This window comes from Pteropus alecto, unplaced genomic scaffold, assembly GCF_000325575.1.
Source record: "Pteropus alecto unplaced genomic scaffold, ASM32557v1 scaffold98, whole genome shotgun sequence".
Classification (NCBI taxonomy): domain Eukaryota; kingdom Metazoa; phylum Chordata; class Mammalia; order Chiroptera; family Pteropodidae; genus Pteropus; species Pteropus alecto.
The window spans coordinates 21,802,569-21,829,295 of NW_006443570.1; the positions used below are offsets into that span (position 1 = coordinate 21,802,569).

At 44.6% G+C, this 26,727-nt stretch overlaps 3 protein-coding genes across 3 annotated transcripts in view; 2 read left to right on the top strand and 1 right to left on the bottom strand.

Annotated features, from left to right (window-relative positions):
• The first annotated feature begins 6 nt into the window (after positions 1 to 6).
• On the top strand, positions 7 to 7,951 carry RFLNB (refilin B). Its single transcript, XM_006925054.3, has 3 exons — positions 7 to 223; positions 2,981 to 3,090; positions 4,800 to 7,951. The coding sequence occupies exons 1-3, from the start codon at positions 8 to 10 to the stop codon at positions 5,128 to 5,130; spliced, it is 657 nt and encodes a 218-aa protein (XP_006925116.1). The 5' UTR covers position 7; the 3' UTR covers positions 5,131 to 7,951.
• A 5,630-nt stretch (positions 7,952 to 13,581) lies between these two features.
• On the bottom strand, positions 13,582 to 20,542 carry CUNH17orf97 (chromosome unknown C17orf97 homolog). Its single transcript, XM_015599088.2, has 2 exons — positions 20,213 to 20,542; positions 13,582 to 17,889 (listed from the first exon to the last, which is right to left on the bottom strand). The coding sequence occupies exons 1-2, from the start codon at positions 20,409 to 20,411 to the stop codon at positions 17,399 to 17,401; spliced, it is 690 nt and encodes a 229-aa protein (XP_015454574.1). The 5' UTR covers positions 20,412 to 20,542; the 3' UTR covers positions 13,582 to 17,398.
• Positions 20,543 to 21,589: 1,047 nt separating this feature from the next.
• Positions 21,590 to 26,727, top strand: part of RPH3AL (rabphilin 3A like (without C2 domains)) — a 143,618-nt gene continuing 138,480 nt past the window's right edge. Inside the window, exons 1-3 of the mRNA XM_025041531.1 lie at positions 21,590 to 21,844; positions 23,795 to 24,222; positions 25,019 to 25,247. The gene's annotated coding sequence lies outside the window, so the exon portion shown is untranslated. The remainder of the gene's footprint in view (positions 21,845 to 23,794; positions 24,223 to 25,018; positions 25,248 to 26,727) is intronic.

The following is a 26,727-nucleotide window of genomic DNA, read 5'->3' on the forward strand; positions in this document are numbered from 1 at the left end:
CACAGCCATGGTGGGCCGGCTGAGCCTGCAGGATGTGCCCGAGCTCGTGGACACGAAGAAGAAGGGCGACGGCGTCCTGGACAGCCCGGACTCAGGACTGCCCCCCAGCCCCAGCCCCAGCCACTGGGGGCTCGTGGCGGCCGGGGGTGGTGGCAGCGGCGGAGAGCGCGCACCGGCACCCGGGGCTCTGGAGCCCGACGCGGCAGCGACCCCAGCGGCCCCGGTGAGTGGTCCCGCTGTCCCCGTCCTTCCCCATCCCACCCGCAGCTGGGCCCCAGGAGACCATCAGCCGGTCGTGCGTCCCACTTCAGGGCGCTTTGTCGGCGCCTCCACCGCTGGTCGGGACGTCGAGGCCATCGGCGGGAGCCCGGGGCAGGAGCGCTATGAGAGCCTGGCCAGCTGGAGCCGGTGGCTGGAAAATTGTCATCGCCTGGGAGGCGCGCGTGCCCCGGGAGAGGCGAGCTGCCGCCTCCTCCCATCGGGGTGGCTGATCCCGGGGCTACCAGGCTACGGCTAGGCCACATTCTAGCCTCGGTCGGGCGGGAGGGGATCCCGGGACACCGAGAGGGAACCCCAGTTTTCCCCGGATTGCGGGCCTGGCACCCAGGGACTTTGTCCCAGCCGTCGGCGTCTCCCAAGGGCCTTACCCCTTCTGGCTGGTCTTGGGGAGAGGGCTGTTGTGCTCTAACTTCCCAGCTCCCCAATTCAGAGAGCAAACGGGGCCAGCTTTGGGGGACTATGTTAGTGGTCTTCGGTGGAGTCATCTCATGAGCCTCTGGCCTCCTGGTGGTCCTGTCCTGTCACCTAACTGTCTGGGTGGGAGGCATTTAGGTGAGTGGAAACTTTCAAAATTTAATCCTTTTATTTTCTTTTACATTTTTCTATTTAAAGACGCACGCGCACGCGCGCACACACACACAGGTCTCTTTTGTCTTAGAAATCATGAGGTGGTGGTGTTTATTGCCTTTACCTAGAGCTCAGGGGAGGCCACATCCTGCCTGCAGTCAAAGCTCAGAGTAGGGATCTCAGTCCTCCCCTTGCCCCTTGGGCTGGGTGTTTACAGCCCTCTCTCCCGGGGTGAAGTAGTCAGTGGCAACTGCTGCACCTTAAAGACCCACTCGCTTTGATAGTATGGGGAATTCTTGACGCACTGACCCTGTCTCTTAGTGGACGTCGGGGCATTCTCTCATTTCTCTCCGCAGGCAGCACTTGCTTCAACCTGGCCTTCAGAACCCTGGCCATCTGGCCCTTTTTAGCCTCATCTTCCACACCCCCTGACACAGGCTGCCTCTGATGCTGCTCTTTCCACCTGGCATGCATTTTCCTTCAAGGCCACCCCCTTCTACCTCTCCCAAAGCCCCACTGACCTTTCGATGTCACCTCCTCTGGGAAGTCTTCATTAATGCTTCCCAGAGCCATGAGGGAGTCTGTGGCCTCATCCTCATTCTCTGGTGGCACCTCGTTCGTATATCTGTCATAACACACGCCACCGTCAGCGTGCACCTGGAGCAAGGTGTGTGCTCAGTGAGTGTCTGTTGGGTGGGCAGGGATGAAGGAGCAGAGAAGTCAGGGGCAAGAGAACCAAGTGCTTGTATGGATACCTGGAAGAAGGCTATCTCTTGGTGGCTATGTCCTCAGGACTGTCTGGAAGGTGCCCCCTGGGTTGGGGAGTATCCAGCAGCCAGGGATCTGGGGGCAGAGCAGGGACCACTGTCACAACTTGAGGACTGTTACCAAAAGCTCTGCGGTAGCCAGTGCCCACACTTTACCCCTCCCCCATTCACTGACCTTGGTTCTTAACCACAGCCCCTCCCCCAGCCAGGGCTTATTAAACTCTCCACCTAATTTCAGGCGCTGGACCCTCAGAACCCTCTTCCACAATCCGACCTACCCTGGTGCCCTTTGGCTTTTGCATTTCCATCCCATACTTCCACTTGACACCTTGTCCTGGTAACATAAGAGTTTGACAGCCAACTTTCTAGAAATGTCTGCTTCCTTCTCTGTCCTGGACCATGTGGGGGTGGGGCTGCCAACTCCACACCCTGGCCCAAGTGTAGATCCTTCTCTCAAATTAGGCAAAGAAAATGACAGATCCCCAGTAAACCCGGGAACCCTTAACACAGAAGTGTTAAGTGTATTGCACACTTAACACAGAAGCCCTGATTCCAGTCAAATCGGGTAAAAGACAGCACCTGTGTCTAGGAACTGTCTCCTATTCGGGCTGCATGATGAATCAGAAAGTCTGACGCTGCTCAGGCTGGAAGCCAGTTAACCTCTAGGCATGCTGTGCTCTGGCTCTGAGTTTTCTGGATAGTGGGAAATGATGTAGAGAACTTTTTGGTGTTCATTGTACCAATAAATTTACAGACAGCTTCGACTTGGTTGGGTGTTGATCTGGTCTCTCCAGAGGCAGAGGAGGTGGGGAAAGTTAGACTGGATCTGCAGTATATTGAAAAAAATCCCTGGTAGAATTATTTTGTTCTGGACTTTTCTAAAGTGTTGCTGAGACAATGACAGGGTTGGAGGCACATAACTGAGGGTTCTGGTTAATGGAGTCCCAGTTCATTGAGGTTTCCTGACCGCCTTGCTGGGAGATGGCGCAGCAGCCTCTAGGTCTGCCCACGATGATGACACTGAGCTCTTGTCTATTTCCTCTCTTCAGCCTTTCACAGAACCTCAGTATGGAAGGGGGCACCGCTTCCCTTCCCTTAGTGTGCGGATAAGGTCTCAGAGGGTGTATGATGTGACTTTTGTGAGGGCACACAGCACATTTGTGATAGATCTGAGATTCAAATTCAGACCTCTTGGCTCCCTGTCCGTTGTTCTTTCTATGCTGTGGGTCGGCCCTTCTCTGGCATTATTCCCAGGAAGGGGGACACAGGTCACAATTGGGCTGTCACCTGGAGGCACAGAGCCAGGGTCTTCTACGGGGGATGCATCAGCTTGGCCTGTAGTCTAACTGCATTCTCCATCCTCACAGAATCCAGCCTCGCTCCCCACTCCTCTGGCCTTCACCTGCACGCCAAGGTTATGCCCCCTGTCCTTTGGCGAAGGAGTGGAGCTTGATCCCTTACCACCGACGGAAGTAAGGTAAATATAGCAGGCTCCGATTATATTTTATTTTTTTATCATTTTCATTTTTTATCCTAGAAATTAATGCTCGTTATTTTTTTAAAAAATTAATCTCGACAGTGTGCCAAAGACTATTCATGGTTTGGGGGGTACTTTTCCAGCTTTTTTTCTGCGTTCTAACCAATTAAATATCTAGATGCAATTTTAAAATCAAAACAAGATCATGTTCTATATAAAGTCCCGCAACTTGCTCTTTGCACCTCATAGATCACGGCCATCAGATGTTTAAGTTTTTTCAATAAAGTAATTCCTCTTTCTAAAAGCTGCTGCCCCGTTTCCCCACCCCCGCCCCACCTCCCAGCCCTACTTCACACTGTCACCTTGTTTTATGTTATAATTTCACTGGACAAGCACCATTCTTCCTTTGGGAATTTATCTCATCCAGGATTATCTGGGAGCAGAGATTCACTGAGAGGCTCTGTTCAAGATATGTCTTTTTAGAGAAAGGAATTTTACTTTTGGGAGCCGGTGGTTTTATAGCTGGATTTTCAGTTGCCTTAACACAAAGGGCCCTTTGACATGGAACAAAGGAGGCTCACCAGTTTGGAGGTGAGCAGTTCAGCCTTTATTCCTGCAGAGCTTGTATTTTGAACAAAATGAGGACATGACTTCATGACATTAGCTTTCACCAGCTTCTTACCTACTTGCCCAAGGAGAATAGGCATTTCCATCTGACTCACTGAAAAGAACGCTGCTTCTTACTTCCTGACCAGTGGGTAGGGGCTTGTGGGGGGCAGTGCTGTTAGATGCGTCTATGTGTGATGCTTCTATATATTTTAGTATCTATGAAGCTGCAATAATTATAAAGTAAAATGAACTTACACTTTGCTTACATAAAAAAATTAACTCCCAAATTACCAAAGGACTTAAGAAGAATAAGGTAGCTGCTAAGGAACATGGATGTTGGGTTATTTTATGGAAATCAGGATTGTAATTGGCTTTTATTGATAAGGTCAGGTCTCGGAGTCCCTGGGTTTGAGGGATCTTGAAACCAAAGGCCAAAGTGGACCAAGTACCAGTACTTGGTATCACCAAGCATTCAGAACCAGCGTCTAGGATTTCTGGGTTCCTTCATCCTCTCATTAAAGAGCTGATTGATAACTTTAGGGCACAGAGAAACTGTTCACCCCTAGTGCAGCAGTAGAATCTACCTTATCACATAATCATTAATACCACCAGCACTTGCTGTGTTAACATTCTACCCAGTTATTAGTGGGCACCTTTTACAGAAAGAGGAAACTGAGGCTTGAAGAAGTTAAGAAGTTAAGTAAGTTAATTTGACCAAGCTCTCATAGCTTAAGAAAATGAGCGTAGACTCCCTGGGCTGCGTCCTGCAATGATCAACAGTGAGTGCAAGGCCAACCCTGGAATCTTGCACACCTGCGTTTCAATCCCAGCCTCACTACTCGCTCCCACTTTCACCTTAACCTCTGTACCTCGATTTCCTCTCCCAGGGATTGTTGGGATAATTAAATTACATCCTAGAAGTAAAGTGCTTTGAATAGTACCACAGAGTAAGTGCTTCATCAACTGTATGCTGCTTCTGACGAGAGTAGACACATTTCAAGGTTTGCACCCCTTGAACGAGAGGTTCGAGGTCATAGTAGGGACCCCTGTGCCCCTAGCTCAGAGGAATGGTGTCATGCTGCCTTCCATCTCCCGCCCAGGTATACTTCCTCAGTCAAGTACGACTCAGAGCGGCACTTCATCGACGACGTCCATCTGCCCCTTGGCCTGGTAGTGACCTCCTACAGCCAGACAGTCACCTGCATCCCCAATTGCACGTGGCGCAACTACAAGGCCGAGCTGCGCTTCGAGCCCCGTCACAAGCCCACCCGTTTCCTCAGCACCACCATCATCTACCCCAAATTCCCCAAGATCGTCTACACCACTACCCTGGATTACAGCTACCGCAAGACACTGAGAAGGTTCCTGTCCAGCGTGGAGCTCGAAGCCACAGAGTTCCCAGGCAGCGATTACCTCTCGGATGAGTGCTGACTCAAGCAGGCTGGGTGGGGCTGGACCAGCTCTTCTGCTACCCTGGTCAAGTTGGGCCACACTGCCCTTGAGTGTCACTCATGTCCCCAGGAGTCTAATCTAGAGATACCTCTAAGCCCAACCTGGGGAAGAAAATAAAATGTTGCGGCATCTTATCATAATCGAGAGAATTTGGTTTTTAAAAAATTTTCAAATGGTTTTTAAAAGGAGTATATTTCTAGTTTGCTGCTGCATACTTCCCCCCAAAGTCTCAATTTCATGAGAAAATTAAAAATCAACTAGAGCAAAAGGAAAATGGCCACGATTTGAAATAGGGAGGGAGGGGAGAACTCCTCTTTCGTGGGTCACTTTGAGGAAGAGTGTGGAAAAAGCCTCTGGAATGGAAAAAGTGAGTTTTAGAAATTTCAGCCCCGGGTGTCTTCACTGCTATGAAAGTGGTGCTAATTCAGTAAGCTGTGACACCCATATGGGTTCAATCTGTGGAGACTTGAGTTCCATTCCATTTTTTATTTCCATTTCCATTTCTATTTCCTGTTAACCAGAATGCTTGGAATTCGCTAAATCTTTTTCATGACATCGAAAAACCCCAAACTACAATGTAAGATGCCTTTTTTAAAAAGAGGAAAAAGGTTCATACTGTTTTCACCTCTTTGGGAAGGTCAGGTCAACTGATGGCCGAGTTTGGGAGCAATGGCTTCCGTCTGGTTCCTTCCATCCACTGCTTCTGAGCTCAGGCTCTGGCAAAGCGCCTCGCACCCTTGGCATCTGGTAATGTCTCCACAGGCTTGTGTAACTCTCCTGATATGTATTTTGGGGTTTCCAAATACTTTCCTATTTTTTCATAAGGCAAAATGTAGCAAAGAGAAACGGCATTTTCTTGTGAGAGAAACAGCATTTTAAAAGAATTCTTAGGAAAAATGCTTTCTGGGATGCCGCAAGGGGGTTTCACTCACAATGGGAACTAGTGGCCATACCTAGGACCTGACACCGTCTGGGAGGAGGTAGATGCAGATGTTTCTAGTAATCTAGTTCATCAGGGTGGGTGTCTTCTCCAGGGACCCAGAGTCAACTGCCGTTAGGACTTTGACTGCATCAACATTGTAGAGAAATTCTGCCAGAGCCTTAGGTCTAAGCCAAAAGCAAGGAAATAACCCACCTACATCCCCCAGGTAAAGCAAAGGTGTATTCAAATAAGGAATAATGTCAAAAGTCCAACTCCAAAACCTGGATGTTGTTGTGATGGTACACATTTCTTTTAAATGTTTAGTTTAGTGTAAGTGACACTCGTGGCATTGGGTGTGAAATGAAGAAACTTTGTGAATTCAGGTGAACTGGCCTCAGAAGCAGAGAGGGTAGCTGGGCCAGGAGGGTGCGGGGGCCCAGGCTGCCTCTGGCTTCACCCCCTGCCTGCCCTGCCTCTCTCCAACCCTTACTTCTTCCTCCTGCCAATCCTGAGGTTTTTGAGTGAAGAAAGTGGCAGATGGCTTTTTCTCTTCCAATACTGGAAAGAACAAACCGTGAATATTTCCTCTGAATACTTCTAATATTATATCAAGTGCTCGAGGGTTACAGGGTACTGTAAGCTCCAACTCCGGGTTTCTGTGGATGGCTTCCTGCTGTCTTGAAAGCACCATTGATGGCTCTGTGGGTACCCTGTAGCCATAACAGGGACTTTTGTTTTGAAGAGAGCAGGCATGATGATAATCACACTCATTTAAAGTCATTGGAGGCCTATAGAGCCAAATTGTCTGATGTCCTCTTCAGATTTAACAGTGTTTATTCTGTGATGCTCCTAACTGATTGGACACATCCCTTCGGTGGAGCCTGCAGTGGGATGGATGGTCCCAAGTTTGCCGGGGTGAGGCTCAGCGGGGGCCCCTCAGAGGAGCGTTCTGGGACCCTACAGTCTCCTTAGTCATTCAGAGCAAGAAATAGAAGAGTAAATTACACAGCATTTTTAGATAAAAATGATTTTTCTCTCTGATTCCAAAATCTTGTCATTTAAGGCAAGTAGTAAATGCAATTTTAAAATTATGTTAAGAGAGTTCCCAAGGCTTTGCTCTGTCCCAAGAGGGACACTTAAATGAGCTCAGAACAATACCGTGGGCAGCATGGCAGGAGAGACAAGTGCAGGAGAACATGGCCTTCGATCAGAGCAATATCCTGAGATGTCCACATGAGATTTTGTTTTAGGGAATTGGATTAAGTTCGGGCAAATCATTCTAGGTGTGGAAAGAATCTGAACTATATCAGTAAAGTAGGTAGAAGTGAGCGATTGTGAATGTGTAATGCTAATGGAAAAGCAGGCTTTATTTTGTTAAGTTATTCACTAGGGAACTGACCTTAGTTCTTTCTAATCCTCTTTCTTCAAACCTGCTTGGCTGATAGCTGCAGAAAAGGAAGCATGTGAAGACGCAATGGGACACACCTCAGGATAAATCGATCAGTTGTGCATTCATTTTGGTTTGCAAGGTTGAAACAATGATTTTTAAAAACTCACTCATTAAAACCAAACGTTCCTAAGTATATCTGGGAGATAGTTTACTTATTAATTAAAAAAATCTTTTTTCTCAGTCTGTTAAATCATGGCTTTCATGTAATAAGGATGATTTGTGTTTTCAGAGAAAAGCTGTTTTCTTTTCAAATCCAGACCTTTTAAAAAGAATGATTACCTTTTCATTTGACGCTTTTCCTGTTTCTAACCTTAGGAAATCCAGAAATGTATTTGACTAAAACTATTTTTAAAATTTATCTTTGACCTCCGTCCCACTCCATTTTGCTCTGTGACTTCATTTAACAATAAATTATCTTTAAAAAAAACCTTCGAGATGCCTCTCTTTTTAAAGTAAAAGTATAATATTTTGGTTAAGAAAAATGAGAAAAACAGCTCCTCATCTGGAGAAATTTTAAGACATGATTGTATTTTACTTGTATAATACTTCTGTCTGGAGTGTTCCTTCTCCTGTGGGTATGAGAAGATTGCCAAGGGGTCACTGGGCACAGATAGCTTTAAGGAATTTGTTCCCAGATTCTGTGTGTACTCATTCCTAAAACCGATCTGCCCTGAAAATGCGGCTGTGAGTGATGTCAGGCCAGTCCTCCCTTCCCGCCTCCCCTTTCAGATTGCCTTTGTCCCACTTTTCAGAAGAAATACATGCCTCAGTCTAACCAAAAACCCATCCTTAATTTTACTGTGGGACGTTACGCTGGGCTGGAAAAACCTATGGGTACTAGACAAAGGAACAGTTAGAAACATCTGTATCTGGGCACCAGGACCCCACTATAGAGCCTCACGGCTATCAGCGTCCTACACATAATCTTGCCAAGGATGAAGTGTGGTGGCGGAAGCAAGGTTGGCCTGTGTGGGGAAGTTCTCACTTTCGATATCTCATAAAGTGAGGCCGTTGTGATGACACTTTTCATTCAATACCCACATTTCTTCAATCTCAGATTATTGTCTTCCCTGAGGGAAAGTCCCTTTGGGCAAAGCAAAAAGAAGTTCAGAAAGAAATATTGAAAGTGAAAGCATTTTATTTAAGCATCAAATTCATGGCAAGGCTCTATGTCTTATCTGTTAGTCTTTGAGTTACTACTCAGAAATAAATATGTCCCAGGAAAGCATATTATCATTCCTATAAAATTTTTAAGCCAGTTTTTAAACAAGAATTAAGTCCAAATTGGCTGATTGGGATGATGATGAGGGCTAATATTGCCAATTAGGTTATGCAGTGTAAATTTTACATGAAATGAATGGACAAATTAGCAGTTACAAGGTTTCGTTGGACAAATGTTTAAAGTGCATAAGATTAAAGTTGTAAGTGTGTGTGTGTGTGTGTGTGTGTGTGTAGAGAAAGAGGCAAACGTGTGTTGAAACTAATTATATTTCAATCTTCCCTTGGCAAATACCTTTCTAAGTGGATCAGATTAAGCTGGTGCCTTCAAGAGAAAAAGTAGTAGGTATAATTAATAATAATATGATGAATCCAGCAAGGCTCTTTGGTATACTTCCCAGAAATTTAAGAAGTAAATGATTCTATTGATTAGGTAGTGAATCCTATTGCAAAGAATGCCTCTTTTCAAAATTAAATTCCAATAATTTGATTTTAGAATATAATCACTATCAAGTGGTTTGTTTATATCGCTATTTCCCAATGTGCTTTCTATGGAGTAAAATAAGGCTCCATGAACAAATAAGTTTGGGAAAATGAAAAGCTGAACAATGATAAATATGCTTATTACAGGGCTTTTGGATTTTTGTATTAAACAGCTTTTGCTGCATAACCACCACCACAAAATCACAGTGGCACACAGAAATAAGCACTTAGTTCTCGCTTACAAGTTTATAGGGCTCACAGGGCGGTTCTGCCCAAGGCTGGTGTTGAGTTCAGGTTCTTTCCTCTTGTCTCTGAAGCAGGCTAGGGAGGTTACCTGGGGCACATTCTTCCCATGGAACAGGTCAAAAGATTCCAGAGGAGCAAGTAGAAACATACAATACCTCTTAAGTTCTGCACTGGCACCCTGTTACTTCTACCCTCATTCTATTGGCCAAAGCAAGTTGCATGACCAAACCTAACATCAATGAGTCAGGGAACCATTCGTCCCCCATGGATGTGAGGAGGAGAGAATATTTTCTGTACAATAAGGCCCAATAGCCTTTCATATGATAAGGTGCATTGAAAATCTTCAAAAGAGAAAATCTAGTATGTACCATTTTCCAAACTCATTGGACCAGAGAACCTACCAGCATTTCATAGAACTGATTAAACTGACAAAAGACAGATTACCAGGAGGAAAGGCATACACATTTTTTTTATGTTAATAGCTTTACATTCATGAGGACTTCACAGAAAAGACGTGAACCCCCAAAGAAGCAGTTAGACTTGAGAACTTATATACCATTTTAACAAAAGGTGATAAACCGAGGAGATGTGATTAGACAAAAGAAAAGGAGGTTGGGCTTCTAGGGCCAAAAAATTGTGGGAAAGTGACTAGGAAATATACTGGGGAAACAAATGGAAGATAAGGATGATTTTAATAAGATTATGTTTATGCAGACTCATCTTCATACTGGCTCGCTGTCTCCATTGATAACAGTCGCTCCCCTCATTCTGGTACAGGAGAGAGGATGGAAACCTATGCCGCCTTTGCAAAGGGAAATTTATGCCCCGCTTGTAGGCAGATAAGGGGAAAACAAAGAACTTTTCCTACATCTGTTGATTCTCAATTGCCTTCAGCTCAAAATAATCCTTATGCTGAAGTGGCATATTTTGGAGTAGCATATGCTGGACTCCTTCACCAGACTACCTAGGTTCACATCCTGGCTCCATCATTTATTAGCTGTGTGACCTTGAGTAAGTCCCTTAAATTCTCTAAAATGGGGATAACAGGAATTATTTTCTCATAGAGTTGTTGCGAAGATTAAATGAGTTGATCTAGGCAAAGTGCTTAGAACAGTATCTGGCATGAGTTAAAAGCTATACAAGTGTTTATTGTTTTAATTATCTTTTGGCTTGTAATTTTACTTCCAAGAATGTACCCAAAGCACTGGAAAATTGTACTAAAATGTTCATATAAGGATGTTTCTTGTAAAATTGTTTAGAATAGCTAAAAAATAGGAAACCAAGTAAATGTGCACAAATAGGGATTGAATAAATTGTCTCTATGATAAATATCAGGCAAGCATTACAAAGTATGATGTGGACGTCAATTTAGTGATTTGGAAAGATAGCTATGCTGTATTTTTAAGAGATCCATGAAAAGAAAATACATGTATTATTACCCCCATTATTTTTGTCTTTCTTTTGTAGAGGTTAGAAGGATGGATACCAAAGAGATAAGATGTAGAAGATTCTAGCTCTCTGAATAGAGGGACTATTAGGTGTTTTAAAAACACTTTTTCCTGTGTTTTCTGATTTGTCTGCAATAATATGCATTTTCTATATAGTTTGAAAAGTAAAACCTGAGTGTAGAACTTAGTATAGCTTTCTGGTGATTTAAGTGTAGAGAAACCAGGGTGGAGAACTGTGAAGAGTCAGATTTTACGCTATTTGCAAACTAACAAGTTAGCCTGCCACATTTTCGTGGATGTTGGCTAAAGACATTAGACCCTTGACTCAGACACGAAGGATAGTTTATCCAGCAGTGCCATGGCTAGAGCATCGGCATTTGTGCTGGTTTCGAGCCTTAATTCCCACAAAATAAAGTGAAGAGGACCAGGTGGCACCAGAAGATAAGTGGTTGTGTTACAGGAGAGGAACTCTGATCTTAGGAACTAGAATCTTCTATAAGTAGTAAGCAAATCTGCCCCATGCTCTGGAAGGAGACACTCCTTATCTTCCAAGGATGTTCGTCACACCAACATCCTTCAGAAGAGTCTGGAACATCGGTGACTCTCCTCACAAGATGTGCAGACATATGAGAGACCTGGGGGAATCATGTTCCAACAACCAGAGCTTCTCAAATGTTAACGGGCATATGAGTCACCCTGGGAATCTTGTTAGCATACAAGATTTGATTCAGGAAGTCTGGGGTGGGGCCTGAGAGCCAGCTAACAAGAGAGTTTACAACAAGCTCCAGGCCATGTGGGTACTGCTGGTTCAGACTCACATTTTGAGTAGAGGCCTTAGGCACCACCCTCAAGGCATGGGCAGTAGTTGCAGGCAAGAGTGCTGGCCTGGGGGATTGTGGTTAAATGGGGATGGTTGGGTGAGATAGAACCCTTCCTAAATCCTTCCCAGTGATGATCAGAGGGGGACATGTCAATAGTTTCAAAGGCTGGATTTGACTGTGAACAAGTATACAGTGTGGCCAGGAGGCCTGAGAGAGTTTTCCCATCACTCCAGGGGCCCTCTGGAGCCTGGCTGGTAGAGGTTTCTACCTCCCCTGGCCCCCTCTCCCCAGGAAGCTTCTCTCTCTGCCGGCCACGATTCCCAGGAACAACTCCTTCTTTCCAATTACACTCCCGCCCTGCTTTAGCCACTGACTCAACTGACAAGCCCCCAGTGCTGTCTTCATCGGGCTCTTCCCATTGTGGTTAAAATCCAGGAGTGTGTGCAGCCTGGCTCCCTCCTGCTTTGGGAGCCTGTCTGAGGCACCGCAGCACAGTAATTAAGAGCTCCATCTTTGGATCAGCCAGACCTGGGTATGACATTCCAGCCCCTTCCCTTAGCTCCTATGTGACACTGGGCAAGTCACTTTTGCAATCTGTGCCTGTTTCCTCATCTACGAATGGGATCATCACACCCTTGAACCTCAAAGATCATTGTGGAGATGAAATGAAATTGTGTGTCTAAAATGCCTAATACCATGCCTGGACAGGGCAGGAGTTTGCTCAATGGAGACTATTATTGTCAGTATTCTTGCAGCAATTAGCAGAGAATTGCATTCTTAGCAGTTGCTTAATAAACATTTCCCCAAAAGACAGTTGGAGACCTTAAAGTAAATCTCTTGCAAGTTGTGAGACATGAGCAAGTCACCTCTTCTCTCTAAGCCTAAAGTGTAAAATGAAGATAATAATCCCCACTGCTCGGGGAACTTGACTAAGGAATAAATGATACAGAAGAACTTATAAACTATAAGATGAACTAAAATATTATAATTACAAGGTGGGGGGCAGGAAACAAAACACATACCACAAAAGTGTAATATAAATAGCTGTAAACAGCTCCAGGTATAAAGCATAACAAGCAGAAACCATGTAGTCTTTCCTAGCACTTAACTTATCCAGCAGCCCTCTTAACCCTGTAGGACACAGCATCATTTCTGGAAATAAATTTAAACCTCTTTAGAGCACTGGCAATGGGTGTCTGAGGTGTCCAGATAATTCACGGCTTCTTATGAGAAGTCTGGGTTTTGATTTTCCACTCCTCAGATCAAGGGTGAGGCAGCTCACTGAGAGGCGCAACTGATGGTGAAGGAACAGGCCAACTGTATTAGTAAGCTATTGCTGTGTAACAAAATTATGCCAAAATTCAGTGGCTTAAAACAACTTTATTATCTCATGGTTTCTGTGGGTCAGGAATCTGGGTGTAGCTTAATTAGACACCTCTGGTTTAGGGTCTCTCACAGATTGTAATCAAGGTATCACTCGGGGCTGTGGTCATCTCGAGGCTTAACTGGGGTAGACCTGCTTTCAAGCTCACTCACGTAGCTGTTGACTGGAGACATCAATTCTTTGCCATGTAGGCCTTTCCTTAGGTGGCCCACAACATGGCAGCTGGCTTCCCCCAAGACAAGAGCCCTGAGAGGGAGAGAAAGAGTGGGTAACAGATGGAAGCCACAGTCTGTCTATCTGTCTGTCTGTCTCTCTAATTAATAAACTTTATTTTGAGAGCAGTTCTGGGTTTAAAGAAAAATTGAGCAGAAAATAACAAGAGTTCCCATACTTCTCCTCAATACTCCCCCCACCAGTTTCCCTTAGTATTGACGTCTTGCATTAATATGATACATTTGTTGTAGTTGATGAGCCAACATTGACACATTTTATTAACTAAAGTCCATAGTTTAGGAGTCACTCTTAGTGTTGTACATACTATGGGTTTGGACAAATGTGTAATGGCACGTAACCACCATGTTAGCACCACACAGAATAGATTCATCCTTCCCTCCAACTGTGTTCCACCGATCATCTTTCCCTCCCTCCCCCAAACACAGTCTTTTCGTAACCTCATCTCAGAAGTGACATTCCATCACTTTTGCCATATTCTATTCATTAGAGTCAACAGGTTCAGCCAGTACTCAAAGGAAAGGCATGAATACCAGGAAGCCGAGGTCATGGGGAGGCGGGGGTGGAGGGAGGGGGTGGGGACACATCTGCTGCACCAATCCACACAAAAGTTGTTACATCCCTGGAATTTGTCTTCCTGCAGTGTCCACAGTGGTTATTCACGAGACTCACACAGGAGCACTCTGTTCCCAAGTCTCCAACCACTGCTGGTTGGAAGCCCAAAGTCTACTCATAGGGAGTATTTTATAGTGAGTTGATCATGTAGGCACATTCTAGTCACGTGACTAGCCTTAAGGGTTGAAATCCATCCCTTTAGCTCCACCAAAATCAGGTGCAAATCATAAACCCAATTATTATCACTGAACAGTGTTCCCTAGCCGATTCTGTACCGAACCACCCATGGATCCATGGTTACAGAACATTATTCATCATTAGTTAATAGAATCCATAGTGTTGGCCGAGGGTCTCCAGTAGTTCTGGAGATAAGTGTGCAATCAGTCCACACCAGTTGAGATTAGCTCATGCTATGAAATTCACTCCCATGACACTTGGTCAGGATCTTTCAAAAACTAATCACCCTTCGTCTGAACGGTAATGGACAAGTCTCTGTCTACTTGGCATCTCTTTAGGGAATTGCTCCGTGTTCTATGTCGGCTTCATATAGATGCTATGACAATCTGTTCAGTACCTCTGTCCAGTGGGGTTGCCCACCATATCCTAGGTCTGTGCAGCAAATACTCCATTTCCTTGGCTGCTGTGACTAGTCCAGTGATGGGCATATGACCCATGCCAGGCTAGAGACATTCTCTGGGATTGATGTGGGCACTAGACAGGCACACAGGAGTGACTCTCTTTTCTTCGAAGAAGGACAGGAACATCAGTGGCCATCTTTGCAATCCTGTTACGAGAACCTGCCTGAACACAAAGCTAATACAGGGGAGGCAGAGGCAAGATATTGAGAAAGAGAAATTTTGATGACACAATGTGACCTCCTGGATCCAGCCATGCCTGAAGCCACAGACAATCCTGGACTGTTGACTTTATAAGTCAATTAGTCCCTTTTGTCGGTAAGCCAGTTTCACTGGGTTTTCTATTCCTTGTCATTGGAAAGGTCCTTACTGAGAGAGCTTGGGTATGAGAAATATATTTAAAACTTCTAACCCAGCGTGGTTTGAGTTGGAGCCATCTCTGTGCCTGTGGGAACATTAACCCCCAACTGCTTCCTCTATTTATATCTTAAGAGCAGGCCTCCCATTTGGCTCCAGGCTATAAGTAGGCATTTTCTTGTAGGGCCCAAAGCCCCCTTGCCAGAACCCTGGACTCTGAGATCCTTGCTTCATTCTCTCTGCTCCAGGCCCCTGTAATTTGTTTTGTGGTTTACTTGAATTGTATCCATTGGCCAGCCACTGAAGCCACATTTCTTTGTGAAGCTCATCCTTCAATGAGGTGAGCTCTACACCATTACCCAGGAGGGTCTCTCCAGTGGCTATGTAGCTACCCCAAACTAAAATATCATTGCTGAAAATTCTTACAATAGATTGCTTTCTGGGGGCCAGGTGCTATACTAAGTGTTTTATGTAATTACTGCATTTGATTCTCATCACACTGAGGTAGATATCTGCATCCCTGTTTCCAGATGTGGTAACTAAGCCTCAGAGAAGTTAAGCAATTTGTCTGAGGTCACACATCTAGCATGTGATGGGAAAGAGACAAATTCAGCTCTGGTGTCAAAGCTCTTAAGTTTAACCACTACCCCAGAATATCTCATGGCAGAAAAGCGACCACAAGCCTCCCCATCCCCACCCCCCATGGAAGACAATACAAAGCAACCAAAGCATCCTGAGGTTGGTGTGCCCTCAGACTCCTCCATGCATTGCACCCCCAGCCACCATGGTTGATCCAGAGCACATGAGATGCCAGCTCAGCTGCTCCACTCTCTGTGTCTTTACCTTGAGCCCTGGAGCATTGGGCGAGGTCCTGTAGCATATTTCCCATCCCTTCCTCCCCATGGAGCCACACCAAAGCCCCTGTTCCTCTTCGCTTGATTTCATGGGTGCTCCTCAACCAGACAGCAGACGACAAGCCTTGGCACAGGGAGGGCCATCCATTCCTGTCTGCTTCAGGGGTCCTGCCAGGAGCAGCTGCTAATCTTCCCAGAGGAGGACAGGGCTCTTTCAAAAGTCCGTTTGCTATGTCTTGGCAGGGTACAATGGCCAAAATGAACACTCCGCAACTGCACTTCTAAGGAAGGGTGAGGAGAGAGCTGCTCCGTCAGCTGGAGGCTAATGGGGACCCAGATGACCACTTCATTTAACTTTCAGATAAGATTTCTATGATGTTTTATGTTGACTTTCACCTTCTCCTGAGTTCACTGCGTGTCTTTAACTCCTTGGAAGGCGGAGACCTCACCTTAAATCTCTACTCGGTCCCTCTTGGGCCCTGCACTGTGTTGTACACAGGTGGCCGATGCTACCCCAGAAACACACCTATCCCTTGGACCTTTAGATCTGCATCTTTGTGCCTGAGAGTGATTTCTCCACAACCGAAGTAGGCCTCTAGTCCCACAGGTGTGGCAAGCTGGAACTGCCAGGACATTATTAACCCCCCAGGCCCAGCCCAGGACATTACTATCTCCCCAGGCTCCTCAGCCACAGTAGGGCAGGCAGGATAATCCTGATAGTGTTTCCCTGTGCGATTAACCCCCAGTAGTCCAGTATAGGAGCTGGTTTAATAGCGTCCCTGGATTGGCTGTCTTCCCTTTCCTGTATCCTCTCTACTAGGATCTTTCCCTCACCTCCCAAATAATCTACTTGCTTTTGAGTCCTTGTCCCAAGGTCTGCTTCTGGAAGAACACAAACTAAGACAACACATGGCCCTCACTCAGTAAATATTTGTGGAAGGAAGAATATTAATTTAGGACAAATAATATAGTAGGGCCTTTTCAATGCTCCAGAACTTTGCTTAAAAGGCCATCTTGGGGGTTTAGGGGAGGATCATATTTACAAGAGAAGCAATATTCTTTTTGTGACTTCTCATAACTTCCCAGGGATAAAGTTCTGGAACTCAATTTATTTTGAAGACCACCTAAGGGCAGGGAGTGTATTTAATTAAAACAAAAGGGCTCCAGGATATTTGAGGCATTTTCCTTGTGCCCACAGAAGCGGGCTGTGTGTAGAATTTTACCCAAGAAATTAGTTTAAGATCTACAATTAATATAATCTATACAATTTCTCTCTTTTTTGGGGGGTGGGGGGCAGGTTATAGACATCTATAGGTGATGAGAAATAACAAAAAAAATGCCAGCTTATTTGAGAAGAAAAGAAATTCTGAAAAGAACTTTGTTCATTAAATTAGTTATGTCAAGGAACTGTGGCTTTCCTGGGCAATTAAGGGCATCTTGGTAAAGGAGAGGTTGACCTCATCGACATACCAGACATCTGCTTCCTTCAGATGTAGGTCTGATTTCCTTTTATTCGTCTTCTTTTTAATGCATAAACTTGAGGTAAGGATAAATTATAAGCTTGTCAGTATCATGGGTGGATTTCATTCGGGCAGAGTAGTAGCTAAATCACAGTGTAGGAGCTTTGGAATAAGATTTCCTTCAAAGTAGTGATTAGGGTGGTCAGCTTTGACTGAGGGCTGCCTGCTGTTGGGGCTGCAGTCTTTATCTGAAGGGTAGGCTAGGTTCTCAGGAGTCTGCTCCGCACAGGGGTCAGAGTGGAAGCCCTTGAGGGCCAAAATCCGGTACCGCTTCCTCCGGTTCAGTTTATATATGCGAATCCTTTCTTGTTCTGCCTCTGGGTCTGCGAGAATTCCATCCCAACGCAGGCTCTCATTGATCTGGTTCGAAAGGTTCTCTTCTATTTCAGCAAAGTAGGGGAGACTTACAGTGGGGGAGAAAGAAGGGATGAGATTGCTTTCCTCTTTATCCTGTCTGTGCTCTTGCCTCGGGCCATGATCCTTGCTGGGACTTAAGATGCCATGAAAAGATGAAGACAGCTGCTGATTCTTCAAGCCTGGACTCTGATGTTTATCTGCTGAGCAGATGACCAGTGTTAGTGTTTGTGGTGATGCCTGCTCTCATCCTGCTTGAGGATGATGCTGAAATCACCAAAGATGTAAGAGGATAGAGGCCCCTCCTTCCCTAGGGTTCAAGTGGCCAAGCTCATCAGCCTCATATACATCCACTGACTATGTTTCTGGTCAAGCCATTTTGGGGAAGGAGGAACCATTTATTGAGCACATACTATGAACCAGGTCCTCTGGATAAAGACTATCAGCCCTATTTTCCAGGTGAGGAAACTGAGTCTCCACAAGTCTCAGTCACTTGCCAATGCCACACAGCAGGTGGCAGGGCCAGAACTTGAATGCAGGTCTGACTTCCAGTGCCTTGTTCTTTCCACTGTGCCAGGCTGCCTACCACTTCACCTCGTCACATGCTCACCAAAGTACTTTCCAATTCTAGGAGCCTATGACTCTACCCTTAGTCTAGACTTCTTTATGGTGGAAGAAATAGAGAACAACAAAAAAGCTTCCTACATTTGACTGCGGAAAGCACTATTATGCCAAGCCAGGAAATACTTCTGTTGTGTGGCTTGTACTGATTTTTTTTTTTTTTTACATTAATAGCATTCCTGAATTATATAACACACTTATAAAACACTATAAGTTGTGATTCTTTCATCAGCTTATCCTTCTATTTTGGGGGAGAGAGAAATCCTCCCCGCCTCAAACAAAAAAAAAGAAATGAAAATTTTAAAAATTTTCTTTTGACATTTTTATGGCTTCCTACTCCCCGAAAACGATTTGGTGTCCCCTGCTGACAGTATGAGGTACATGCCACTGTAATTCCTAGAGTCAGAAGCTATGCCAAAAAAGACAAAAAAAATTTCCTAATTTGGTTTTGCAGACACATAGAGGGCTTTTTGACCTGTACTCCAGAATTGTTTTCTTGCCTTTTTATTATAATTCCACCTGAAGAAATAATTATAAGCTTTTCATTGCTTCCTCCCCCAAATCTGGGAAAGGTTGCCACTCATTCTGGCTCCAGCTTGCCTGGGGTATCAGCTCTGCACACAAAGGGCCAGGGCCCAGAAACTTGAACCCAGCACTAGCCGCATTGGAGGTCAGGGCTGCTGTGCCAGAGTCAATGAGAACTACCTCCCTGATAGCCAAACCCTTGGTATCAGTGGAGACTCAGCACTCACAGGCAGGGGCGTACTACGCCACTGTTACTCTCTCCATAAAGTGGATGCTCAGCACCTCTGTTAAGAAATCAAAGAGTTCTATGAGAGGAATTCAGTGAGATGTAGGGACTCTGCGGGTTTGTGGCAGGGTTAATGTATGTATGTGTGTGACGTGTCCTCGAGAGCGACTGGAGTAAGAACCTGTGTGCGTATGGTTGTATGTGTACAGAAACTGTTTGGGAGGGGGTCTATGCATGTGAAACAGAGTACCTATCTGTATGTGAGTGTAGACTGTGACTGTGTGTGCCCGATGAGGTATCTGTGTTTAGTTTCATTTGGTGGTTATACTGACACATGGAGTGTTGTTGACAGTGTTTGGGATTATAAAAGTACTACATAGTACCTGACTGGTACTGGTACTATGTCAGGTACTATGTAGTACTTTTATAATCTCAAACATGGTGTGTGTGCAGTCAAAGGCTGACCTTGGCGGATGGGGTTGGGGGAGGACAGTTAGTGCAGGGAGGATACTACTTTATATACATTTACTGGGTGTCTACGAAACATCCAGAAGCCAGGTGAGTGTGCAACGAGGGATTCTAGGCAGAAGGCAGGAGTCTGTGTTTCTGTGCATGAAGAGTGCCTGCCACTAGTGTATTAATATCTTTGGTTTAGGGAAAGTCTGTGTGAAGATAAAGGGATCTCTGTAGGACGGTTTGAGATTTCTATGGGGAAGTTATGGATATTTAAGACTGCGAGTTTCTGCTGAGGGATTAGGAAATTGAGAGGATGTCTATGTAAAGCTGAGGTGCTGTGTGGGGCTGCGAGGCTCTGTAGGAATGATGCTGGGTATCTGCGGGTGGGGTATTTCTGTGCAGGGTAAAAGGTCTCCATGGATGCTGATAATTCTCGGTGCGGGATCGAAGTCTCTCTGCTTTTGGGGGGAGGGTTTCTGTGGACCTGTATGATCTTTATGAGCAGAGATGAGCATCACCGCGCAGCGATAAGTCGTATGTGTGAGAAGTGGAGATCTCTGGGACCGGCGAGTTTCTGTCGCTGTTCTGAACTAGTCCCCAGGCAGATGGGGATCTCTGAGGGGTGGGAGTGGATGACCTCGGAGAAGAATCTCAGGTACGGGAGCAGAGGCTGCCGCGCTAGCTGTCGCTCTTACCGTCCCCTCTGCCCGACCCTTTGGTCTTTTTCTTCTTCTTCCTTTTCTTCACCTTCCGTTTGGTCGGCTCTGAGGCGCTGCCGGGGATGGGAGGTAGTCTGGATCCTTTCAAGCCCGCAGCGCCGTCCTCTGGCTCCTCTTCGTCGTCCTCGTCGTCCTCATGGTACCCCGACGCCCCTGCCCCATCTCGGCCGTCCATCCGCCCGCGGGGCGGCCACCTGAGCCTGAGGCAGCCCAAGACTCGCTGCAGCCAAGCCGGCCGCTCCGGGTGAGGAGCGCCTGGCCAGGGCCACGCGTCTCCATGGCGACCGCCGCGCGCCGCGCGTGCGCAACCAGTAAACTTCAGCCCAGGAGCCGCCTCTGAGCTAGGTGTGCACATGCGTGTTTCAGTCTGAGACCTTGCTACAGTCGATGGTGCACAGGGAAGAGTGAATAGAGAGATTATAAATGCTTGGGCTGACACACATCTCGTGCACTCTTGTGCCTAACTGGGAGGTGAACACACACTGCAATGTGTGTGTGTGTGTGTGTGTGTAGTTTACTGTTAAATTGTACACCTCTAACTGGGAGGTGAACACACAATGCAGTGTGTGTGTGTGTGTGTGTGTGTGCATGTGTATAGTTTACTGTTAAATTGTACACCTGAAACTTACTGGATTTCCTTAACCAATGTCACCATAAAAAGAATAAAACATAAAATAAATATGTCATTTGTTCTCTCCTAAATTTTTTACTCTCGAGTTCCAGTCTCATACCCCTATCTTGGCCTTTCAAGCCCAACATGTCTCAGAAAACAAATTTACTTCTCCATCGTTCTCTATCTCAGTGAACAAAAAAGCTGGACAGGCCAGAAACCTGACAGCCTTCCTTGCCTCCCCTCCCTCCCTGTGCCCTCACCTAGGCTAGGGCTGACCGCCATGTGTGATACTTGAGCTTCTGGACCCCCCTCCTAAATGGTCTCTGCTTCCAAACCCTCCCCTCAAATTCTCTATCCACACAGCTGCTAGAATAAACTTTTTAAGACAATAATTTCACTCTCTTGCTTAAAATCCTCTAGTGGGTCCCCGTCACAATTCACATCAAGGTTGAACTTTAGTGTGGCTTACAAAACCTGGTATGATCTGTCACCTGCTTTTCTTTCCAGCTTTATCCAACACAGATTGTATTTTCCAGAAATGGCTGTAACAGCACCTTATCCCACATGACTTTCTAGAATCTTGCCACTCCCACATCAAGAGACAGAGTTTAATTCCACTCCCCTTCAAACTGGGTAGGTTGGTTGACTCATTTGTAAACAATATATGTAGTGAAAGTGACTGTAACTTCTTAGTCTAGGTCATAAAAGGTAATACAGCATCTACCTTCTTAGCAAGACTTGCTCCTGGAGACCTGAGCCTCCTGGTAAGAAGTCTTAAGTACCCTGAGGCCACTATGCTGTAAGAAATCCCAAACTAGACCACCTGGAGAAACCTTAACGCTATGTGAAAGAAGAGACAGAGAGATGCCCCAGCTGCTCCAGCGACCACTTTTCCACATCCAGCTGAGGACAGATTGCAATAGCAGAAGAGACTTGCCTCAGGCCAACCCCAACCAAGCCCTTCCTGAATTCCTGACTCAAAGAAATTGTGAGAGGTAGTAAAATGGTTGTAATTCTTTAAGTTATAAGTTTTGGGGGATGATAAGTTATGCAACAGAAGATAACCAGAACATTAGTCTTTGATTTTCAGCGTTCTAGTATGTATGACGTATTTCCCTATGGTTTTAAGTACCATTTCCCTGATGACTAATGATGTTGAGCCCTTTAAAACTGCTTATTGGCTATTTGTATATCTTACTTTGTAAAATATCTGTTGAAGTTTTTTTCCATTTTGTAATTGGAGTGTTTATATTTTTATTGTTGATTTGTAAGAGCTTTTTACATGTCTTGGATATAAACTCCTTTCTCAGATATATGGCTGCAAAGATTTTTTTTTCGATGTCCATAGCTTATTGATTCATTTTCTTTATTTTTTTAAAATTTTTACTGGGGTCAAATACACATAACATAAAATTGAACATCTTATCTATTTTTCAAAGTACACAGTTCAGTGGTATTAAGTATATTCACATTGTTGTGCGACCATCGCCACCATCCATCTCCAGAATTCTTTTCATCTTACAAAACAGAAACTCTATGTTTGTTAAACAATAACTCCCCCATTCTTCCCCTCTCCTCACCTCCTGGCAACCACCATTCTACTTTCTGTCTCTGTGAGTTTGACTAATCTAGGTACCTCATATAAGTGGAATCATATGCTATTTGGCTTATTTCCCTGAGCGTAACATCCTCAAGGTTGTAGCATGGGTCAGAATTCCCCTCTTTTTAAAATTTATTTTTCAATTACAGTTGACATACAATGTTATATTAGTTTCAGGTATACAGCAAAATGATTAGACATTTACATAGCTCATGAAGTGTTCACTCCAATAAGTCTAGTACCATTTGATACCATACATAGTTATTATAATATTATTGACTATATTCCTTCTGCTGTACTTTACATCCCTGTGACAATTTTTTTCAACATAAATATTAACTTTTATTTATTTAACTTTATTTTTTATAATTAAAATTTTTTCATGTATATAATACTGATTTAAAAATCCTTTTTTAAAAATTTTATTAATCATCAACAGGAGAAAGAATGAAAACTTGTGATTGAGTCTCATGATGGAATATTATATGAGAATTAAAAAAGAAAAAACTAGGGTCAAATGCGACCTCTCGGATGAATTTCTCAAAGTCTGAGCAAAAGGTTACAGTAGAATACAGTAGAATACAGTAGAATACAAATAAGCAAATCCATAGACAGAAAGCTGTGGCTTTCTGGTAGCCAGGGAGTGAGAAGAGAGGGGAATGGAGAGGAATTACTTAATGGATATGGGGTTTTCTTATGGGATGATGAAAAAAATTGAAACTAAAGAGATGTGGTTGTGCAACATTGTGACTGCAATAAATGCCACTGAATCATACACTTTAAAATGGTCAATTGTATGCTATGTGAATTTCACTTCAATTTAAAAAAAGCATAGAGAATGTTCCCATTTACATAAAGTTTAAAACACGCGCACACAAACAGAATTATATATCATTTGAGGATGCACAGGCATGTAGTAAAAGTATAAAGGAATGTAGGGAACGGAGAAGTGCCAAATTCTAGATAAGATTACCTCTGGAGGCTGGGAGGAGACCATGGCTGGGAAGGTTACACAGGGGGCTCCCACCGTATTGAAAATGTTTCATTTCTTAAGCTGAGCAGTTGGGCAGTGAGTACATTGTATGTTTTATATTATTGTTTATACCTTCTGGTATGTATACAATATTTTCTCCTAGCAATTTGAAACCTCACATAATTCCAGCCTGTACATTTCCTTAGGATCCTGTTATGGGATGAATTGTGTCCCCCTCAAATTCATATGCTGAAGTCATAACCCAGTATGTTTGTTATGACTGTATTTAGAGATAGAATCTGTAAAGAGGTAATAAATTAAAATGAGAATAATAGTGTGGGCTCTAATCCAATGTGACTGGTGTCTTTATAGGAAGAGATTAGTCCAGAGACACACGCAGAGGGACGACCATGTGAAGACACAGCAAGATGGGAGGCTGTCTAAAGGCAACGAAATAAGCCTCAGAAGAAACTAACCCCGCCAGCACCTTTACTTCCATACTTCCTATTCTCCACCTTATAGTAGGCCCACTACATGACTTTCTAGTGTGTTTAGCCACCAGAGCAGATGGATACAGCATAGAAAAGGGCGGGAGGGCCCAGAGATCTGCCATTGGCTGAAAGACTCATCATCTCATCTCCCATTTTCAGCATTTTTAAAAAGTTCATCTTTCAAAACTGGGACATCTTTCAGACCATGCAGGAGCAGCGTTCCAGAGGGAGAACTTGACAGTGAAGGAGCTTGGATAACTCTTTCAGCTGACCAAAGGCCTGGAGGAGAGGAAGCCCAGCAGGACTCAGGTGGGATGCCACCCAGATGCCTACCCTCCTCACTCAGGCAGGCTGTGTCATGTCCTAGTTATTTTTGTGGGGGTTCAGAATGAGTCATCCCAAGGTGTACCTCTGTGGTATGCCCATTGTTTGAGCTAAAGGCAACTTTAGGCATGGGCTCAAGAGGAACTTCTGCCCCTCCCTTAACTACCTAGAAGAATTTGAATTAGGGACCTTGCCCACAAGAAGAGATTATCAGAGATAATCTCTTTTGACCTTCCTACAGGGCAGTGCAAACTTCTATTTACTACAACATCTGCTCTTCTTATCATCCTTTGAAGTCCCCCGCGGCATTTTACCTCATCCCTAGCTCAGAGTGTCTTAAATACCCATGTTCCCTTTCTATCTCTGCACCTCTCCTGTGTGGGGTCTGTGACTCTCTCATGTATGCGGGGTTCCCCTACATATGTATTAAATATGGTTATTTTTCCCTTGTTAATCTGTCTCATGTCTATTTGATTATTAAGATAGCCAACAGAACCTTGAGGGTAGAGGAAAGTTTCTTTCTCTCTGACACTTGCCAGGGATCTGCAACCAGACTGCTTGGGTTTGAATCCTATTTCTGCTACTTATCTGCTGTGTCTCCTTGGGCAATTACTTAACCTTTCTGTGCTTCAGCTTTCTCATCTTTTCAATTGTCATGATAACAAATACTCACATTATGGGTTTGAGAGGATTAAATGAGTTATTATTTGACCTTTAACATAGTTCCTAGTGCAGATACTGTGTTGCATATTGTTTCGTTTTGCTTTGCTTCGAACTTCAGACCAATAGTCAAAATGACCTGAGTGCAGTATCAGTGATGAGAGATTCTCAACTCCTGGCTGATCTTGAGGAATGACATTTGTTCCTCGAAAAACATGGATTTCAGAACGTATGCGATTTGCAGAAGCCAACGAGAGTGACGCCTTGTCAGGGCCCTGCTTCAGGCCCCAGCACTGAGATGCTTTCCTCAGGAGTTTGCCTTGACAACAATGACCCCGTGAATAATTCAGGTGGGTGTCTGGATATTCCTAAAGTCTTTTTCTTCCTGTAACTACGTGAGCATTGAAATGACATCTGTCATTCCCTGGGTAGCCCTGGACAAACAGGCCTTACTAGGACCTTGGCCTACTCAGGCCCCCCACAGCCTGTTGTAAGCCCTGGTTCTCTTGCCTGTGAAATGGGGACAATAATGGTACATGTGAGATAATGCGCAAAAAGTGATTACACGGGGTCTGTGTAATGTGTGAGTGTAACGATCTGTTAGTCACGTCCGGACTATCTCTGCTGGTCTCTTCATACTTCAAGTCTCAAGAAGTTGGGACCTACCCACTAGTGATTTTATTTGCATAGCCCCTTCCCTCACACCTTCTGTAATTAAGGGCTATACAGATGAGGAAGCTGAGGCCTCTCTTTGGATTTTAATTTCATTTAGAATGTTAATTGATTGTGTCTACACCTCTGCCCTCCAGGATATTTTCAGAACTCAAAGATCTAAGTTTCTTCTTGTATTAGTTTTTGTTAATTTATGCTGTCAAGTGGATAGGAAGCCTTCTGCCTCCTGAGGGCTTCTGTACCTAAACAAGGGAAAATTCTAGATCCAGGCCTTGTTGGATGACAGCCGAACAATCACCCTCCTGCTTGCCTTTGTAGGCTGCCTTTTAATTCTGAGTCCCTGTTGATTCTGAGATAGCAACCCCAAGGCTCCATCTCACCAGGAACATTACCAGTAAGTGTTAAAGAAAAACAAAGCTGGACACTAGTTAATAGTCAGAAGGACAGATTTTATTCAGTTTTACTGAAGCAGGGAAAATTAGTAGCTTGATTCTGATTTGTGCAGAGGTGACTTGGCCTTTTAAAGAGAGAATGAGGGAGCAGGGAGGGGGAGCAAGTGGGGCTTGAGCATTGTCAAGAAAGTGGAAAATTAGAAAAAGTGGGTAAGTGGTCAATGTCAGTGTGATTATGCCATCTGTGTCTGGTAACTTACACAGGTTAGGCTCCCATCTTCTCACAGACTCTGGGACACAGGGACCCTGTTCTTTCTGATGACTACACTTCAGAGGAAGGGCTCTCAGTCCTTGGGAAAGGTATTCATGGGTTCTAGGAGATATACGTACATCTCAAAGGCGCAGAGAACGGATTTACAACAGTAAGGTTTTTAAATAAATGCTCTAAGAAAATGGAGGTCAGGCACCTATCTGCAGATGTTGACTGAACAAATGGCAAATTCTTTTGGCAGCTTTGAGTTTTTTCATACTCAAGGAGGGGCCAGGTCATCACAAGGACACAGGGGTCTTAGGCTGCTAAAAGCTATGTTAGATTTTTGTTTTTTTCAAGTCTCTCTGTATGGGGTGGACAAAATTGTTTGTGTTAAGAGATGAAATTCTGATAGGCCAAAGTTGAGGCCTAGTGGAGAGGAGGCTCAGAGGAACCCGACTAAAATTTGGCCAAGGAGAGCATCTTTGTCAAAAGAAAGGTAGAATTCAATGAGGC

Coding starts and splice junctions, on each gene's coding strand:
- RFLNB (XM_006925054.3), top strand. CDS start 8: ATGGTGGGCCGGCTGAGCCTGCAGGATGTGCCCGAGCTCGTGGACACG. Junction 224..2,980: donor CAGCGACCCCAGCGGCCCCG/GTGAGTGGTCCC, acceptor CCATCCTCACAG/AATCCAGCCTCGCTCCCCAC. Junction 3,091..4,799: donor TTACCACCGACGGAAGTAAG/GTAAATATAGCA, acceptor TCTCCCGCCCAG/GTATACTTCCTCAGTCAAGT.
- CUNH17orf97 (XM_015599088.2), bottom strand. CDS start 20,411: ATGGACGGCCGAGATGGGGCAGGGGCGTCGGGGTACCATGAGGACGAC. Junction 17,890..20,212: donor AGGGTCGGGCAGAGGGGACG/GTAAGAGCGACA, acceptor TCTGCTCAGCAG/ATAAACATCAGAGTCCAGGC.